The sequence below is a fragment of the Lates calcarifer genome, linkage group LG2, assembly GCF_001640805.2.
Source record: "Lates calcarifer isolate ASB-BC8 linkage group LG2, TLL_Latcal_v3, whole genome shotgun sequence".
In the NCBI taxonomy this organism is placed as follows: domain Eukaryota; kingdom Metazoa; phylum Chordata; class Actinopteri; family Centropomidae; genus Lates; species Lates calcarifer.
The window spans coordinates 22,907,233-22,926,049 of NC_066834.1; the positions used below are offsets into that span (position 1 = coordinate 22,907,233).

Genomic DNA, 18,817 nt, shown 5'->3' on the forward strand with positions numbered 1-18,817 from the left:
CAACATAATGCAACCTTAAATGTAACACATCATGATCAGTGTAGCTTAAAACACAATTGGAAAATAATAAAAGATGTAAAAATGATATTTAGAACCCAAGTCTGCCTAAGGTTACAGTTCATGTATTCATGTCCTCAACAAAAATCATACATTAAATCCCTAATCATAAAATTGGTAAGAAGTGGTGGCTATATAAACTGGCCTGGCTGCTGTGAATGCAATAAGAAAGTGGAAAATCAATCGGTCATAGATTTGCTTACTGAAAATTCAGTCGAGGATATTTTCAGCAATATAAAATGCTGTGGATAAAAAATGGGACTGTTGAATAGCTTTTATTTTTGCCAGGAGCAGTCATTGTGTGCTCTTGTGGTTGAGTGCATGTAATGTCTAAATGTGCACTCCTGCAGCTGAGTGTCATGTCACGTATATTGCTATATACCTTATTATAGGGACTTCTGGGGACTGTAATTAGGGGAGAGCGTGGTCACTGTGCACCTCTGTGTTGAGTCCATGATAGCCTGTTAGGGTCAAGGGATTACAGACATGTCTTGTTAAATTAGGCTGCAGTGGCTGAGTGCTGTGACTGAGTTAGGGACTCAGCTGTCTGAGTGGAACCCGAGTCTGTCCTGGTGATGAGCGACAGACAAACATGTAGAAGCTTATCACTACTCGACTCCTTTGGGAGTTTAGCGATACCATACTCTATTATGTATCCAGTTTCCTTGACCACCCTAAGGTTCTCCGCAAACGTCACCAGAATTCAGATGAATACACATACATAAACACATAAAGGCCATTTTCTCATCATTTGTTTTTGACTGCAAACATCCAATGCCATCTATCACAAGTGTGCTCCATTTATGTAACATATATAGTGAATCCAGAAATACTTTCAGCAATGCAATAAAAACAAAAGTCTGTTTTTGAATAATGTGAAGTTTCTCTCAGGATTACAGCAGCAGTGCAGTTGTAGTACTTTATGGAGCTTCGGCAGTAAAGAGCGGGCTGCTTTAGGCAACTTACTGAGTCATATATCCAGATTACATTACAAAAATTTAGTCAGGAGTGGCTCTGTGTCTTGCTAAAGGACACTTTGGCAGGATAAATGGCTGCTGATGAGAATATCTGTCAAACATACTGGAGCAATGACCTTTTTAGTTATGGAGCGGTGTTTACCCCCTGGGGCCATGTGCCTTCAGTGCATCTATCATAGCTACAGTACTTAACTTTTAGCAACAACAAATGTACATACATTCAACACCTCAAACTCAGCACTAGCCTTCAGTGAGGAAACATGTCTATATTGACCATATAGCAGCTACAGTAGAAGAAGTAATGCACAAATCAAATATCAAGTGGCATATTTCCATTTCTAGCACTTTTTGGATATTTCAGCTTGTGTACTGTATGTACTGTATTTGCTCAATGACTGAAAGTCTAGGTTTTGGGCTATTGTATGTTTGACTAGTTTTGATTTTGAACTGTCTGAGTGCTACACAATGCAACACACAAGCTGTGGTTAATGGAAGTCCTAGTTTTTGTGTGAAAAAAGGCAAACGTTCATTTGATCAGTCCAGGGAAAAGTCTTGCCTTGCATCCGACTGTTCCGCTGATTCACGCACTTGTTCTCACTAACACTCACACATTAACAGTTGCACACAGTCAGGAAGAAAAAACAACACATGCTCTTCTACACACATTAGTGGCATGAGCTTGGAAGACAAAGTGAGCTTGTTAGGACATGGTTGAGGACTCTGCAGAAAGCCAGTCGCTCACATACTGTTATGTCTCAATATTGAGATGGAGGGTAGCTCGCTAAACCCCTCTCCCCCTGCTTCAAAAAACAGTATTATTACGATAAAGTGGTATAAAATAAGGATCGATGGGCTGAGAAGAGGTGAATTATTACCCCACAGGAAAAGTCTTTTTGGTTTCCTAAAACCTCTTCTCCATCTCTCACAAGGTTCTGAAAAGTTTATACAGAGGATAAATAAGTACAATCTAATAGATACATTTAAGGATCAGCAATATGTGATCCTAAATGAGATGGTACAAGAGTCAGCCTGTCTTGAAGCATGTTGTTTTAGCTAAAAATGTAGATAATTTTTTTTTTTGAAACACACAAAAAGCCTTTATACATGCAGGTATTAGTGCATAGGTTCCTGCAGAAAAAGAGTATTATTGTGTAGTCCATTGAATTATCTTCCCAAACATCACCAGATGAATTTGGCATAGTTATATAAATAAAGAAAATGACTGTCCTTTAAATGGAGATCATTTTTCACACCCTCCTAGTCCCTTGATTAACTTATCATTTAAATATATCTCTATCTATATACAGTATGTGTGAATTAAAAAAAGAGGACAAAGCATAAAACAAATATAGACTATTCTAGAGCTCCGAGTTACCCGGTAAAGTGTCTTTTAAATCACAGTAAATTTAAGATCTTGGTAAAATGAGAGGTGGAACACAGTGAAGTCTGAAGACAGAAAAGAAAAGAAAGCCACACATGGAGATAGTTTGCATGTATGTCAGTTCGGAGGAGCACAGGAGGGTGTGATCAATCCTCACAAATTGGAGGGGAGTTTAGAGCGGACAGTTTGAGGTTCTAGATCTGATGGGTAGGCAGCAGAGCCCCTCCGTAGAGGCAAAGCCGGGGATGCCCCAGGGGACTGAGTCTGGAGAGGGTGCCCTGGAGACGTCTGGATTGGAGGAGTCATGCGTCCTGGCACTGAGCTACAGGGTTTGGGCACAAGAGTGGGTGAGGAAAAGGGTGAAGGGTAATATCCAGTTTCCACAGAGGAGCGAGGAGTTTGGTGGCCTAAGGCCTGGGCCACCTCCTGGGGAAGAGATGGGTGTGAGCTGGATAAAAGCTTTAGGTCCTCAGAAAAGCGGCCCAGTGGAGAATCTCTCCCTGTTGTGTGTGGCTGGCTGGGAAGCTGTGAAGGGAGAGAAGACTGAGGCATGAGCAGAGAGCTGTGGGATCCTGTGGTACTGGAGGGGTCGCTGTAATGGAAAGTCCTGCCTGCCACTGGACTTTGAACAGTAGGGCTGGGCGCCACCGGGGTAAGGCAGGGGGAGGCGTTTGCTGAACCATACTGGGCCAGGGAGGCCAGGGCAGACCTCTCTAGGGACATCTGGTGAGGCAGGAAGCCAGACTGGAGGCCTGCCAGGCTAAAATGGCTGAGGGAAGATGGGGAGCCCTCAGCAGGCTGCTGGCTGTGCTGTCCTCTACTAGAGGATGGGGACCCTTGTGGAGGGGAATGGAAGAGGTTTAAGCCACTGGTAGTCCTGCCTCCCCCAGCAAACTGCTGCAGAGGAGCCACTTGAGGAGGCTTGGGAGGTGGCTGGCTATGAAGAAGCTGCCCTGGCATAGGGCTGGACGAGCCAGTAGATATAGGACTATGACAACGGGAGGAACTAATAAGTCCAGATGTAATTCCACCAGAAGCCCCTCCTACAGGACAAGCTGCAGACCCTCCTATATGGCCTCCTACTGCCCCTCCTGCAGCTCTGCCAATTTGTCCTCCAATCATCCCTCCCCCTGACCCACTCGAACCTCCTATATGGCTGGTTGTTGTTGGTGTTGATCCACCAGAAGCCCTTCCCAATGATCCACTAGGATTTGCCACCACTGAATCACCAGAAAGCCCTCCAAGTGGTCCCCCCGAAGCCCCTCCGACAGATCCCCCAGAGACCCCTACCGTCAATCCCCCGGAAACCACTCCTATTGATCCACCAGAAGCCCTCCCTAATGATCCTCCAGTGGTTGTCACAATCAACGATTCTCCAGAGGCCCCTCCCACTGATCCCCCAGAAGCCCTTCCAATTGATCCTCTGGAAACCCCTCCCATTGATCTCCTGGCATCGCCTATTGACCCACAAGTAACACCCCCCACTGATCCACCTGATGCCCCACCTGCTAACCTGCCACAAGCAGCACCCAGTGATCCTTCAGATATCCCTACCATTGATTCCCCTGAGATCCCTCCTACTGATCCACCAGTAGCTCCTCCTAAACTAAAATGCCCCCCAGGAGTCACTTCTGTTGTTCCAGTAGTAAAGTCCTCTCCAGCCCAAGCAGTATCTCCTCCAGTGGCTCCTTCCACAGAACCTCCAACAGCTCCACCTGAAGACCACCCTGTAGCACCACCACAGGCTCCAACTGCCCCTCCACTTATTCCTGACCCTGTGCTTCCACCTGTAGATCCTTGGTGGAAGAGATTTGAGAGAGGTGGGGTGCTGGAGCGAAAGGGTTGTTGATGCTGTGGTTGTGGATGCAGCTGGGCCATACTAGAGGAGGGTGAACCAGAAGATGAGTATGGTCCAAAGGGGAAGGCAGACGCCCCTCCTCCACTGGACCCAGACCCACCCCCACTGGGTCCACGCTGGCCTGCGCTACCTGAAGCCTGCTGGCTATAGCCAGTTGCCCCTGAACCTAATGTCATGTGCTGGGCCCGAAAAGAGGCCAACAATGGCATGTCCACCCCAGTGCGCAGTTTAGAGGGTGTACTAGAGGGAGAGTCCCCAGCAGAGCCAGGTGCTGTGGATGAAGGAGCAAATGTGTGGAACTTCTTAAGCCGGCTGGGAGGGTCCTTTAGGGACCCTAGAACAGAAACTGGAGGCCTGAAGAGTGTTGGTGGGAGGTGGGGATGGTGCGTCAGCGCAATGGCTACTGAGGTGGTGGCAGCTGCTGCCTGGAGAGGAGCCTGGATGAGGGGAGCCCAGATGACAGGGGTAGGCGAGGGGGGTGTCTGGGGCGGGGCATTCTGCATGAGGTGGGCGCAGTGGGCCATGTCCCTGTCATGCTGCACAATCTGCTGGATGATCTCATTCTCCTGGTAGTTGAGTACACCAGAGCTGAGGTCGTGTTGTACCTTGTGCTGCAGGATGGAGTTTTTCTTGCCTTTAAAAGCACATGCACACACAAACACAAAAACAGAAACAGACACATAGAAAGTGACAGGTGAGAGCAGAAAGAGATAAAAGGAGAATGAGCACAAATCTTCTAGGCAGTTAGAACCAGACTGACATTTTGGGTGTACTCGAACAACCACCCTATTTTCCAGCAACTCTTTCCAATAGAGCAACCTAACACAGGAACAGCTATGAATGGGAGAAAATAAAGAATAAATGCACCTGAAAATCAGTGGGAAAAGGGAGGAAAAGAGATTTCAGAAAGAGACAGGGGGATGGAGCAGAAGGGGAAAGACGAAGAATAAAAGAGCACAGAATAAGAGAAACAACAAAAGATAGGTGGGAGATAACTACCCAGAGACAGATGTTCAGGATGCATGACAGCCTAAGATGTAGGCGACGTATGTTTAACTAGCTCTTACTGTGATCCCCTAGGTAACAGGGACAAAACATAAGGCAAACATTGTACCTCAAGGTGCAGGTTCAGCTTGGGATAGAGGGTAAGCTATGCTGAGGAAATTCATAATATTTTCTCTCCTGTTAGTGGCTGTTGATGTTGATGAAGCATATCAAAAATCAGTGCTCAACCTGAAAACATATTGTAAAATTATACAATTTCTGTAGGATAAGCCCATGATGACAAAAAAAAGAGAAATTTAAATTTGAGATTTAATATCAGGATGGACTCAGTTTTCACTAGGGATCGACCGATATGTTTTTTTCAGGGCCGATACCGATACCAATACCGATTATTAGTAGTCAAGGAGGCCGATAGCCAATATTTGGAGCCAATATTCATTTGCAGTAAAAATGGCATAAAAATTTTGAATAATACAAACTCTGGCGCTTAACTTTGTTTAAATGCCTTTAAAAATATGTTTATTAAACAGCTTTTCAGATTTGCAACATGTTAAAGGTTTTTTTTTTTTATTTTTTTAGACAGCTTTGTTTTTTAAATTCTAACAAAAAGTGCAGGGAGCTCCCAGGCTCAGCAGCATGTCTTACAAAGTTAAATTAAAACAAATAAATATCTCCCTAAAGTTTTCTACAGCAAATAAAGTTTACCAAAATTTCAATATAACTGAAATGTTATTTTATATTTCACTTATCTTTGTTTTAAGTCCAAACAAAAACAAAAAGTGCAGGGAGCTCCCAGGGTCAGCAGCATCTCTTATAAAGTTAACTGAAATTTTAATTAAATAAATAAATAGCTTCCTGAAGTTTTATAAAGACAATAAAACAAAGTTAAATAAAATTTGCACAGAAATGTAAATCTCAAATCAATTAGTAGTCCCAATTGAGCAGCACCAGATTGTGGTGCAAAAAGCAGAGTTGTTCTGTGTGTGAGCACTGTGCATGCACAGCTTTCACTGCTGATTGGCTGTTGCCATGGCTCTGTGTGTAACCAATCAGATGGTGCTGTGGGCAGGACAATGCTGGTGACAGAGTAGTGACTACAGACAGAGAGGCGCGGCTGCATCAGCGCCAAAATAACCGCGTTTTAAATTGATCTCTTATCGCTGAATATCGGCGCCGATAATCGGCCCGGCCGATAATCGGTCGATCCCTAGTTTTCATAATTTGATTTTAATGTCTGCTTCTAATATTTTGTGTCAAGTCTTGAGACACATGTAAAGGAAAACAAAGTCCCCACCAGCTGTGCACAAGGTCAAAGAGACAAGCCGGAGTTACATCACTATGGCAGGGATATTAACTACTTAAAACCTTCTAGAAAAACGTGTGCAACTCTGACCGCAAACTCCATTAGTCATTGTTGAATGGTCGTACTAGTAGTGACAGGGTTAATTCACACGATTGCCATTTTCAATTTGGTGCTAACAAAAGGCTGTGAAACCCGAAGATATTGTAAATGCAATTAGACCCAGATCAATCTCTCCATTTTCTGTTATGACTGGTGGCAGATTAGTAGAGATGTTGCTGTGAGGTATTGTATCTACATCCAGCTTGACCCTGGCACCACCTGACCCTTTATCACCTGCACACCTCCAATCAGATTGTGCACAGTCCATCAAGACAGTAATTAATTTGCAGATCAGTGCTGTGTGAGTGACTTTATTAGGGAAGAAGGGTGTACATGAGAGTATCAAGCCCAGCTGAAAGGACATACGCAGGAGACCATCTCACAGAAACATCACTGTCAGCCCACCACATCTTTTCAAAGCAGCCATTTTCTACAAAGAGACCCCCTAAAGCAATTTCTCTATCTTCCATTCTAAACATAGCTGTGGATAAAACAGAGCATGCAGCGATGGCTGAGTGATGATACAGGCGTGCCTTTCATTGTGAATTTTTCATCTGGCCGGGCTGAGCCTGGGAACTGTGATGGATATGGAGAGAATGTCAATTGTAGGCGTAAGAGAAGTCACGCAGGGATTTCAAAACCAGAGCTCTATCTGCATGTTTCTATGAGGATGACTTTGAAAGTAATTTCAGTCATTGAGTATCAGTGTCAACATTTTTTCAGCCCTACAATTTTGTCTGAGAGCTGTGACTCTGGTTTGAAATATCCATTTTTTTTCCTATCTGCGTCAGTGTGCCATGCTGAACATACACATGCAGAAAATAAAACATTTTACAATTAACAATTACATATACCATCATTCTCCTTTATCCCACTGGTGAAATCTACTCAGTGATGTGGTGACCATATGAAATGAAATTAATAATAATTCTCATTTACAATATCAAAAATGCCATAGTAGTTTCAAGGCTTTTCTCACACAAATTGCATCCTTTACGTCCTGATGAAAGTTTGCAAAATACAGTTGGTAGAATCTTATTTAAGATTTCAATCTTAAATTGTCTTTTTAAAAAATCATTCTCTTACCGATGCGATCCAGTCTGTCCAGTGCAACAGTTTCAAAGGCCCTTCTCATCATAGGATACTCCTCCAGCACCTCATTGAAGTTGTCGACCGACAGTGAGTACAGGCGACAGTATGTGTCCGCTCTGACACTGGCCGTCCTTCTACCTCGCGTCAGCAAACAAATCTCTGCAACAAAACATAGCAAAAAAGACATGGTGATGTAGTGGGGTTAAATCCTGAAGCTCACTTGTCTTCAAATCACAGTCACAAAAATGCTAACAGCTAGCATTTTCTGCTAAAGGCTGTCACAGGGACAGGCCCAGCTCCAGATTTGAGAGGAGCATCCATAATCACTACAAATCTCTAAAATGTAGTAATATGTTATGGTTTTAACTGCCTCTCCACACAAAACACACAGCACTGATTTTTATTGGTTTTCACACACAGCCCAGCCTACGTAAAATAATATATCTTAGAAACAAAATGGCTTGACTAAGGACAAGTATTTTTATACAGAAAAAGGAAAGTATCCCCTTTTTTCCATCCACATATATAAAGACAAAGTTATTGATACTGGGAAATTACCTTGGAACCCTGCTGTGGTGGGCATTTTTTTTTCTACCCCAGACAGCTTAGATTAACACGTATTAAGACCAACCATTTCCCCACAATCAATAATATCCCTGTAATTTACTTTTCACTCCTTTCAAAATGACCTAAAATGTAGGATCAGATGTATTTATCTTCCTCAGCAGATACAATATGCTAAGTGACAAGGTAAAACATAATAAAACTTTCTCAGCCAAAATGTGCACTCTAGAGTTCTTTTATTTTATTTTTTAAGCATTAAAAACTGCAACTTTTCTGTAATCCATGGCTGCAACACTTAATGCCATTTTCAGAGCTTAGAGGTCTGCCAGCTCTCACCCGCCATGTCCGCTCAGGAAAATAATGCTCCATTTAACAAGCTGCACTGATCTGGCAAAGAGATGGTGTGTGCGGGTGCAAGTGTGTCTGCACTGTATGCATATGTTGCATGTGTCTGCATGCACCATTCAAGTGGTACTTGTTTATGTAAGAGCCTGTGTCTGCACACAATGTGTGTGTGTGTGTGTGTGTGCATACACAAATAGATGTGAATGTACTATATGTGTGTGTATGCATGCTAGTGTTTTATTCATGAGAGCAAGGCAGTATGGGAGAGTAAGGTGGTGAAAATACAGGCTATATTTTATATATAGTTTTTATATACACATGTATATGAATATACTTCTATGAAGGCACTGTATTTATCTATAAATGCTATATATTGTATATATGTGTGTATTTATACAGACAGGGGTTAGGTGACTGTGACGTATGTATTTGTTGGTGTGCCATGTGCTTGTACACATTCCCTAATGTCTTTTCTCTTTAGCTTTCATCTCATCTTCTGCCCTCCCTTCCTGTGTTCCCTATCACACTCCCTCTTTCTCAGAAACCCATTTCCAGCTTATCCACACACACACATGCTCTCAATTCTCCCATAGAATGCACTTTTCTACTTTCCCTTCCTTTAGCCTACATCAAATCAAATTTTTAAAGAATCCCTCATCCAACTTATCTCAAGAAATCTCATGCATAGTTTGACTCTCCACCACAACTGCCATTCTCTCCATCGTCCTTTGCCTCTGGTTTACCCTTTAAGATAATGTGCATAAAATGTTGGTGCATGAGGGTTTTGTGTTTATGTTTTGCTAAACTGCAGCCACACATACAGCGGGGGCCTCCCTCTGCTGTATGGGGCAATGTCTACTATAATCAAAAAACATGTGTAGCCCTGTCTGTTGTGTATGTTTTCGTATGTGGGTATGATGGCAGAGAGCTGTGTGTGGGTGAGTTTAAAAAAAAAAAGAAAAAAAGATGACATCATCAAAAAGGCTGAGTGTGTGTTAGGGGCTGGTGACAATCACATGAGCTCCTCTCATTCCCCTTAAAAACAGTGGCATATTAACAAAACCTACATCATATTCACTGCTAAGGTCCTCTGAAGATACATTCTTACTGAACATTTATGCAAAACTGTAAATACAGTTTTATTTGCTTTACCAAGAATATCCTCCCATGGTAATTCAAGCATGTATAAAACATTTATAGTTATGTTTAGTCCATAAAAAAAATATCTGGCAAAGTTTAAGGGCCTTGAGTCTTGAGGATGACCTGAAACTTGACTGAACTTGAGCACAAACATCAGCCATAGGTTGACAATCCGGGCCATTTTCACTGTTTAAACCTAGGATGCTGTGTGAAACACCAAGACGTGTATAACTGGGCAGTTTGAAGAGCATAGATGCTTGTGTGGTTAATTTGCAGCAGCCGCTGTTTGTGCAAGATTTAATCAAAGCCACGGAGGAACTGGTGTGCTTTATTGGAGTTTGCCAATGCTTACTACTCACATCAGGAACTGCAGATGGAAAACTTTCTCTATAGGATAGTCATATCAGGCAGCTGCATAGGCAGTTAATTAATCAAGAGAGAGAGCCTTCATAGCATGACAGATGCTGGTAAGCATCACATATTTAATCGTCACTCCTGCCTTCCCTGCATCATTGAAATAATCAGAATAAAACTTTTCTTCTGTGCAATTTCATGTGCAGAAAGTACAGTATAATGAAAAGTGAAAACACATGAATAAAAAACATGATTTTGGAGAGTTCTTTAAGAGGGTGCCACGTGCACCGCAGTGTATAGTTCACCTACCCTGAGCAGGAGGGTGGCACAAAACACTGTCAATGTTGACTGCTCAGTTGCCAGTCTCATTCCACCCTACGGCACCTCTGCTCCCACTGGCAATGTACCAATAAATGCTCCATAGCAAGGGGAAAAAAACCCCAACAACAGTGGGCCATGAAAATGCACAGCTTAACGCACACACAGAACTGTCAGCATTATGGGGTCTGAGTTAAACTAGAGCTGATTCAATTTGTCAGTGCTACTCTTCATTATTTTTGTGATTTATCTGGCAACTACTAAACACAGAAATTAGAGCTCACGCTACAGCCACTGTCCATCTGGATGAGTGAAATCTTTGCTGTGTGGACAGAAAATTATCAAGTATTAACACCTGCACTATGCAGTGCAATCTTAAACAACAGCCCTACAATAACAACATTCTCTTTGTGACACCTTGTTTTACTTTTGTAGGGATTTTGTCCACTGCAAAAACAACAAAGTACAGTATGTAGCATTGACTGCACAGCGGCTGTATTGGATTGCATTAGATTGTACAGGACTATGTATTCTTCTGGTCACTGCGTGTGAAGTGGTTATGATTGTGTGCAATGGTTTGAAAATTGAGATAGGCGAACAGATGAAGGGAGAATGTACGTTTTGACTGGGCAGTGAGGGAGCAATATGTGGTGTATATGAAGCATAAGAACAACATCATTTGTAGTGTATTACTGTTTGTGTGTGCACGTGTGTGAGAGCAAATATGGGTGAATGGACAATGGCCAAGTTAGCGAGAGAGCTGTGTGAACGTGAAAGATAAAATCCCATGCTCCTCTATCTGTGTATGTGTGTGTGTACACTGTGTGTTTGCACATGTGTTTGTGAGTGCGTACTCTGAGTGCTCTGTGCTGGCGGGGCAGCCCTGGCTGTGGCGGTGCTGGGGGTCCATTTCCCGCAGCACTGCTCCAGTAATCCCCTCTGGAGAGGAGCATCGACGGCTCTGTATTAAATCCTCTTGTCCTGTGGCTTTCTGGATGAAGCCAACACTGCCAAGATGAGGCGGTGAGCTGCAGTGAGCCCTCTGGCCTCATCTAACTGTCTTTGCAGAGAGCAAGTGAAGCTCAGACACTTAGCAGTGCCATCCCAACTACAAGCACAGGCAAGAAAAAAATAAAAAATAAAATAAATAAATAAATAAATAAAAACATGGCAGGGTTTAGGTCTGGTATAACCCGCCTCCAGCTACACAATAAGAGATTAGTGGGCATCTCTGAGTGGTGAGGGGCTAAATGCAGGCGGCTGCTCTGAAGATCAACACTGCCCTGAATATCTGCAACTTTAATATTAGGAGCCGAGTGAAACGTGTCGACAAAATAAAGTGATGTTGTTTTTGGTAAAAGTGGATTTAATGTGAATATATATGATGTGCCTCACAGTGAAATGGTAAATGCATTTTTAGAGAACTCAAAACCCAGAATGGTTTGTTCAGTGGTAGGTTCTATAGACTGCACCTAAACAGGTCTGACTGCAACTACTCACTGAACTTTTTTTTTTTTTTTTTTTATGAATGCTCTACTCCCACTCCTTACTCACATCTCCTGTGACTCATCGCAGTGCTCCACAAATCCTGCATGAAACCATAGAACAGGCTTAGTTGGTGTAGCTCTGCCTGTATTCTATAAGGGGCGTGTGTTTTCCCCTCAAACTGACTGCCGCCCCTACAATTATTCATTTCTGTGTGGTCCTCACTGACGAAGAGATGATTCATAATCAGCTCAAAATTGTGGGCTTTGTTAGCTTAAATTAGCAAAGCCATAATATCATCAAGTTACAAGATAAATTATATCTGGCTGAGAATTAAGTGTTGTATTCAATATTCTTCATTCTAAAACCAGCAAAATAGGTACAAAGGAGCAACTCTTGGAATGAACTTTAAAGAACTACTTGATGAATCTTCCCATCCTGTCTCCCTGCTGTCCTGTTCTGCTTTGACTTTATCTGGCCCAGCAGAAATATCTGTTCCTAAAACAGTGTTTGGCGAGTTAGTGAAGTAGAAACAACTGCTGTCACAGTTTCCAGAAGCAAAACTCATCTGCCCTAGCAGATGTTACTTTAACATAGCCACGATGTGTTTCCTTTTCACACTTAATTGACAATGCATTCATCAAAATTGAATGACATCAATTAAAGTTGGATGTTATTCTGAGAAAGGAGGACTAAGACGTCATCTGCTGTGACCTTGGTGAGAAAACACATGGCTGGTCGTCTGTTGGATGGTGCAGCCCACGTGTCCTCGGCTCTTACTGGAGAGATGCTTTGCCCCAAGTCCCCTGTACCAGCTCTCAAAGCGGAGAGTAGACTGCATGCTATGCAAGATGTCTGTCTGTGTGTGTGTGTGTGCAGTAGAGCAAGCCAGAAAGGGAGAAAAACTGAGCAAGGGTTTGTGTGCATTACTGTCTTTACATGCTTGTACACGTCTGTTTTTACACGGTGAAACAACAGCGAAGAGGTAAATACATTTATTATGTGTTGGTAGTATATGTGAAGGAAAACTACTTTAAATAAAATGCAATACCAATAACGGAGAATGAAATGAAATTGATTTTAAAATGTGGATCTTGCATTACCAGTTCAGCGCAATATGTGTTGTGTGACATGTTTAGAATTTAAGGACCGGTTCACTGTTTTATCTCAGATTTAATTAAAATGATGTTTCCCACCATTTACAACTACATGAACAAAAAAATGACTATTTAAAGAAACTAACCACTCTTGTGCAGCTTCTCACTGAGCTTAAACATAGTCAAATGGCTCAATTGTTTAGGCCTGATAACATGTTAAAGCTCCCTTTTGAATACCGCATAGTCACAGTGTAATGACATGTCTTCATGTACAGATATACAGAGGGTCACAAACTATGCTCTCTGTGAGGTTTTATTGACTTTCTCTTTGCTACATCTGCACTGGGAGCAGGAAACTGAGTGAAATACAGTCAATAAAAAACATCTCTTTACGAGGCAAGACTAGTGCAAGAGCACTACTTTGTTTGTAAATACAGACGCCTCTAAAAATAATGTCTAAAAATCATTAAAACACAAGAGACGTGCAGTTCATAATTCTCTAAGAGAGACAAAACACAAATATAGAGTTAAATTTATTTAAAAAGTTCATTTAGTCAGTGAACACAATGGAAAATGGGGGACAAACTAGAACAATGGCACAGTTACTAATGAATATGTTTTTACTGATGCATATTCTTTGGGTACATGGCAAGTTTAGGGAAGAACAGTAAATTCCGCTCAAGGCCTTTTTCTCTCTGTATAATGGGTACAGCACAACATGCATGTACTGTATGTGTATAAGTGCAAATGCAAATGCTGGCCTTTGAAAATGCTTGAATTAGTTTAAATATGTCTGCCTCTATCTGTAGTGTGTATGGTTGTGCATGCCTTCTTCCTTGCTTATAAGTGTGTGTGGATGTAAATTAATGAGTATGAGCAGGGCTGCTTGGTCTGTGATGAAGTATCTGTGTCCTGCAGCCCTGGTCTGGCAAAGCTCACCTGGATTCTGAGTCCTGCTGTCAGCTCCCATCTCCCTCCCCGACACTGCCCCCAGCTCACGGAGCGCACACTTGCTAACCTTTTGAAACATCCGCAGTGGGCTTGCCTGATTCCCCATGACATGCCATGCTCACTCCCTCATAGCATTAGCATAGCTACGCAAACACCTTCCGTTTGGCTAGCATGCACAGACAGGTAGGAGATATCTGGTGTTTTTCAGCACCATGGCTGATGCTGGGGACCCGTCACATCTCATCGCCTCTGTTTCACCCCCTGAACAGAGGCTGGATGATGTTTATGTTGGTAAGGGGCAAAAGACACAATAAAGCAACAGGACCAGAAGATGGTCTGTGTATATGTACAAATACAAATTTACAAAAGTCCTAAGTTCCAAAGACACACACAAGTACAGCATGGCTCTATAGGGATGGCAATGTCAGGCTGTCCGTCAGTCCACCACTTTGTCCAGACTGAAATATCTCAACAACAGCTTGGCAAACTTTGCACAGTTATTCATGTTCCCAGTGGATGAAGATCACCTTAGTTATCACATAACTTATCTTATGAGGTTCACATTTGTGCTTTTAAGAGAAATGAAATTCAGTGGAGACATTCATGTCCCCCCTTCAGAATGTTTGGAATAACTTTGGTCATCCCTTCACTTTTCCTAGAGAACTGATCTTCCGTTTGACTATTCATGACTGAATATTTGCAAAACTAATGATATTTCAATCAGCCTCAGCACACTATGAATATTGTAAACATTATATCTGCTACACAATAACATGTTAGTGTTGTCACTGTGAGCGTGTTAGCATGCTGACATTAGCATTTAGCTCAACGCACCACTTTGAGCTGCCTATGCACAGCCTCCTTTTGCCCTTTTTTTTGGACAAACTAGAGCCGATGAGTTAATGCAATAATTGAGAAAGACTAATCAACCCAAAGTTGACTCACATTTTGATTCTTCCTTCACTTTTTTCCCTAGCTACCTTACAGTTGAATGCAGGCGCAAAAGTGTATGCAACGCTAACAAAGTTGGAAAGCATGAAGCAGAGCAATGCAACTCGTTTTTGTTGGCCACTCATATTCTTAGGTGCAGTGTCTGACTGATCAGTGTTGTCAGCAACCAGGCAAGAAAGACACTCACACAGGAGACACGTATGAACAAGATGCCAAGTTTTACTTTTTCTATAGCTGTGTGGAAATTATCCCAGATGATGAGCAAAAACATTAAAATGTAAGTTTTAAAGTGAAACATGGGAGTTGTGTATGGAGTGGGGTGGCTGACCTGACCTGAGTGCATATGCAACAGAATGAATGATATATTTCTCCTTTTGATAAGGTGTTATTAAGAAAAGACACTAAAAAATGTTGAGTGTTAAGAACAAAGAAATATTGATAAGAAAAAGCATGATCCAACGAACCACAAGTGCCTGACCAATTAATATACCAAAGACATTCCCCTCAGCACCAAACAACAACAACAAGCCCAACAATGTCTCGTCTTGTGTCATATCATTTCACACACTATATCAAAACACAGCATAGTATCGTTTATCGTCCTATCCTATAACCTGTCATGTTATATAAGACAACTCTATTCATCATCATATCTCCCATTCTGTCACCCAGTCAACTGCTGCAATGCCTGAATCTTCATGTGATGCTGCTTCAGAATAAGAGGTGCAAGGGGTGTTAACTGGGTTAAGGACCAGGAGGATTACCTGGGCCTTTGCCGCTGCCAGTCTCTCTCACTGACTCATTCACTCAGGGTGGTCATTTGGCAGCTCTACAGCCTAGCCAGTCTGAGCTCTAAGAGGGGGAAAAAGGCAAAAAAGTGAAAGAGGGAGATGGGAGGAGTATTAGTTCCCTAACCTAGGACTTGACAAGACTATGGATTTAGAGTGCACCATTCACAGAGAACCAGACAGACTGAGTAAAGCCAAAAAGATGACACAGGAGATTGCAAATTGCGCAGTCAACTTACTCACCTCCTCCACAGCCTCCCACTCTCCGACTCTGTCTCACTTTCTTTTTCCCCCTACTCGCAGAGCAGCTACAAGCCACTCACTCGAAGGCAAAGTGAGCCATCTTAGCGGTGCAATCAAAGGCAGCTTTTGATAAGCACCTCTGACTGGCATGCAGGGCCACCACAAGGTCATTGAGCTCTACTCCAACCAAGAGAGAGCCGCAGTCTGCACTGGCAACACATCAATTACTGCGGGCAACAAAGGATGAACTATAACAACACAATAACCTGCTCGGTCTGGGCACTGAGAGGGCAGAGGAGATGCTGTTCCGATAAGTGTTTCAATACTGAGCTATAAGGAGAGAAAGAGGCAAGTGGAGGCGGGAATGGAGGGTGCATGTTTTCTTTCTGAGCCCAGAGCAGCGTCCAGAGAGTGGGCTTGGCAGCGATCCATGTGTCCCTTGGCGTTAGTACTGCAGTCACATTACATTTCCCCCCTCCACTGGATTGCTGTGTGCCCAGCCGACACTCCCATCCAGGACATGTCGTGTCCACTTTAGACTTTAGGCTCTCTGGCTCGAGCTAATCCAGCAGCTAACAAACTGGAGCAGACTGCTGAGTATATAATTGTGTAAATAATTCAGGTTGTCTATGAATGAATGAGTTACGGTACATGAGTTCGCAGAGATGTTGATGAGCACATACACACCCCATTTGCTGTACTGTAAACTAGAGCCGACTGCTGACACTAAGCGTGCTTGACAAAAAAGAATGCTCTTCAACAACTGGAACAGTTTTTGCTCATCGTTCACAAGCACACCCCTCACACATTCAAGGAACAAACATTGCAATCCACATTGAGCACATCTCAGCATTGCTGCGCATAATAACAATAAAAAAAAACTGATTGCTTTTGACCTCTTGCTTGCTGATACTGACAGCCACACTGAGATCCACATGTGCTGCATACTCCCTGTGCTGATCGTGCACCAATTAATTTCATGAATGACTAACTCATGTTTGGTAACAAACTCCCAGTGGCTCTAGGCTTACCTCACTAGCCCCTACCCTTACACCCCCAGTAGAGTGCCACTGCCAGGAATCGTCACAGGATAATGGAGTCAAAAGCCTTGCGCCTATAATGCGCGAGAGGAAAATAATTACAGATCCAAGGCTTAAGATTAAAGCGACCAAGCCAGTTTCTGTTCCAAAACCAGTGCATTTTACACTACTCATCTTTACTCAAGGAAAAAAATGTAGATGCATTCACTCTGATGCATTTAGATGACATTGCCATCTAGAACACTCTTCAGTTCAGTGTCTTTGAGTGGCAGAATGTCCAAGCTGTCACACAAACTGTGCCATTACCAGGGATGCATGTGCAAGAAACAAGCCTATAAGCTCAGTCAAACTCTCTCTGAATCTGAAGCTGCCTTGCTGAGGAGGGACCTAAGGAGGGAACATTTTTGGACAACATGGCCCTAGAGGGAGCTGGGGCCATGTTGTCTAAAATGTTGATTAGTTTTGGCATGTGTAGAGATAGATTGCCTGCCATCTTTTCATTATTTCTGTGGAACCCCCCGGAGAGAGGGCATGGAGATGGACTTGAGCAGGCACGGCGTAATTAAACTTCCACAGGCAGGTCATGTGCTGTTAAACGCTTTGCCACCATTTCTCATTACTTAACAGTGTAGTCTAAATGATATGCTGTCAGTGGGCAAATTAATTGGTATTTGGTGAGTGCAGTATGGCAGCATTGTCTCCTACATGTGTCAGAAGCTCTGTAGGACCACAAGCGGGCTACGCATTATCTGACCCTGATTAAGACCATAACACAAGTTAAGTGAGTCAAGTCTTAAGCATTCATATAGTATGTCATTTCACAGCTCTCTGAGACCTTTGACCTCTGAATGCATATTTCTTAATTCGCACTACAGCAAGTGATGTTTTCTTAATTTGGGTTTGCCCTACATTTAAGAGACAGCTCATGATGTGAATTAAGGGAAAAGTCCTGCATAAACCATGAGGAAGAATTTTAAGTGAGGTGACAGGCACTGCACAACATACCACTTCAAGCTCATGATGAGCTAATACCAGAGACAAAAAAGCATTATCCAAATGCTGTTGCCTCACAAATCAAAATTCCAGGCCAACCTCTTAAGGCGCTAAAGGACAGCATTATTAATATTAAAACAGAGCAGATTTAAGCTGCACTGAAGGATGAGTGTGTATGTGACCTTTGAGCTTGTGTTTCTGGTGCAGAACCACCTTGTCTTACCTCCAAAGTAGGAGCCGTCTGAAAGTTTGGTTTCTTTATTGCCTTTGGTTAGCACACTGACAACCCCATGTTGGATAAAGTACATTTTCTTGCCGATGGTGCCCTCCCTGATGATGTAATCCCCTGGCTGGAACACTTCAAATTTCAGCTTTGTGAGCATGGAGGTGACAAAGTTTGGGTCGGCGTTGGCAAACAGAGGCATGGACGCCACCAGCTTTCGACAGTTAAAGTTGATGATTTCCTGTTTGAGCGCACAGAGAGAAATTGAACACAGCCGTTAGTAAGTACAACAGAAAAGAGCTGGGGCTTTACAAAATGCATTGACCTGTCACAATTTCAGACAAGAAGGATATTAGAGTAATAATGGGAAAAATGTCAGCTGTGCAGACATTTGTTTTACTGTTTTTTTCAGCCCCTCCCAGTTTTACTTGTTTGGATTTGGCCTCAAGAAAAAAAAAATCTTTTTTTCCCACTGTGTACTTGTGTAAGGGTAAAATGTCAGTGAATGTGAACTGAACTGAACTGAACTGAGGGGAATGTCAAGCAGTACGCA

At 42.8% G+C, this 18,817-nt stretch overlaps 1 protein-coding gene across 1 annotated transcript in view; it reads right to left on the reverse strand.

Annotated features, from left to right (window-relative positions):
* Positions 1–2,314: 2,314 nt before the first annotated feature.
* The window catches only part of LOC108876963 (potassium/sodium hyperpolarization-activated cyclic nucleotide-gated channel 4-like), a 66,362-nt gene continuing 49,859 nt past the window's right edge, over positions 2,315–18,817 (reverse strand). The window contains 3 exon segments of the mRNA XM_051077049.1: positions 2,315–4,907; positions 7,767–7,931; positions 18,265–18,505. Of these exon segments, the coding sequence (XP_050933006.1) occupies positions 2,569–4,907; positions 7,767–7,931; positions 18,265–18,505 (2,745 nt within the window). The 3' untranslated portion in view covers positions 2,315–2,568.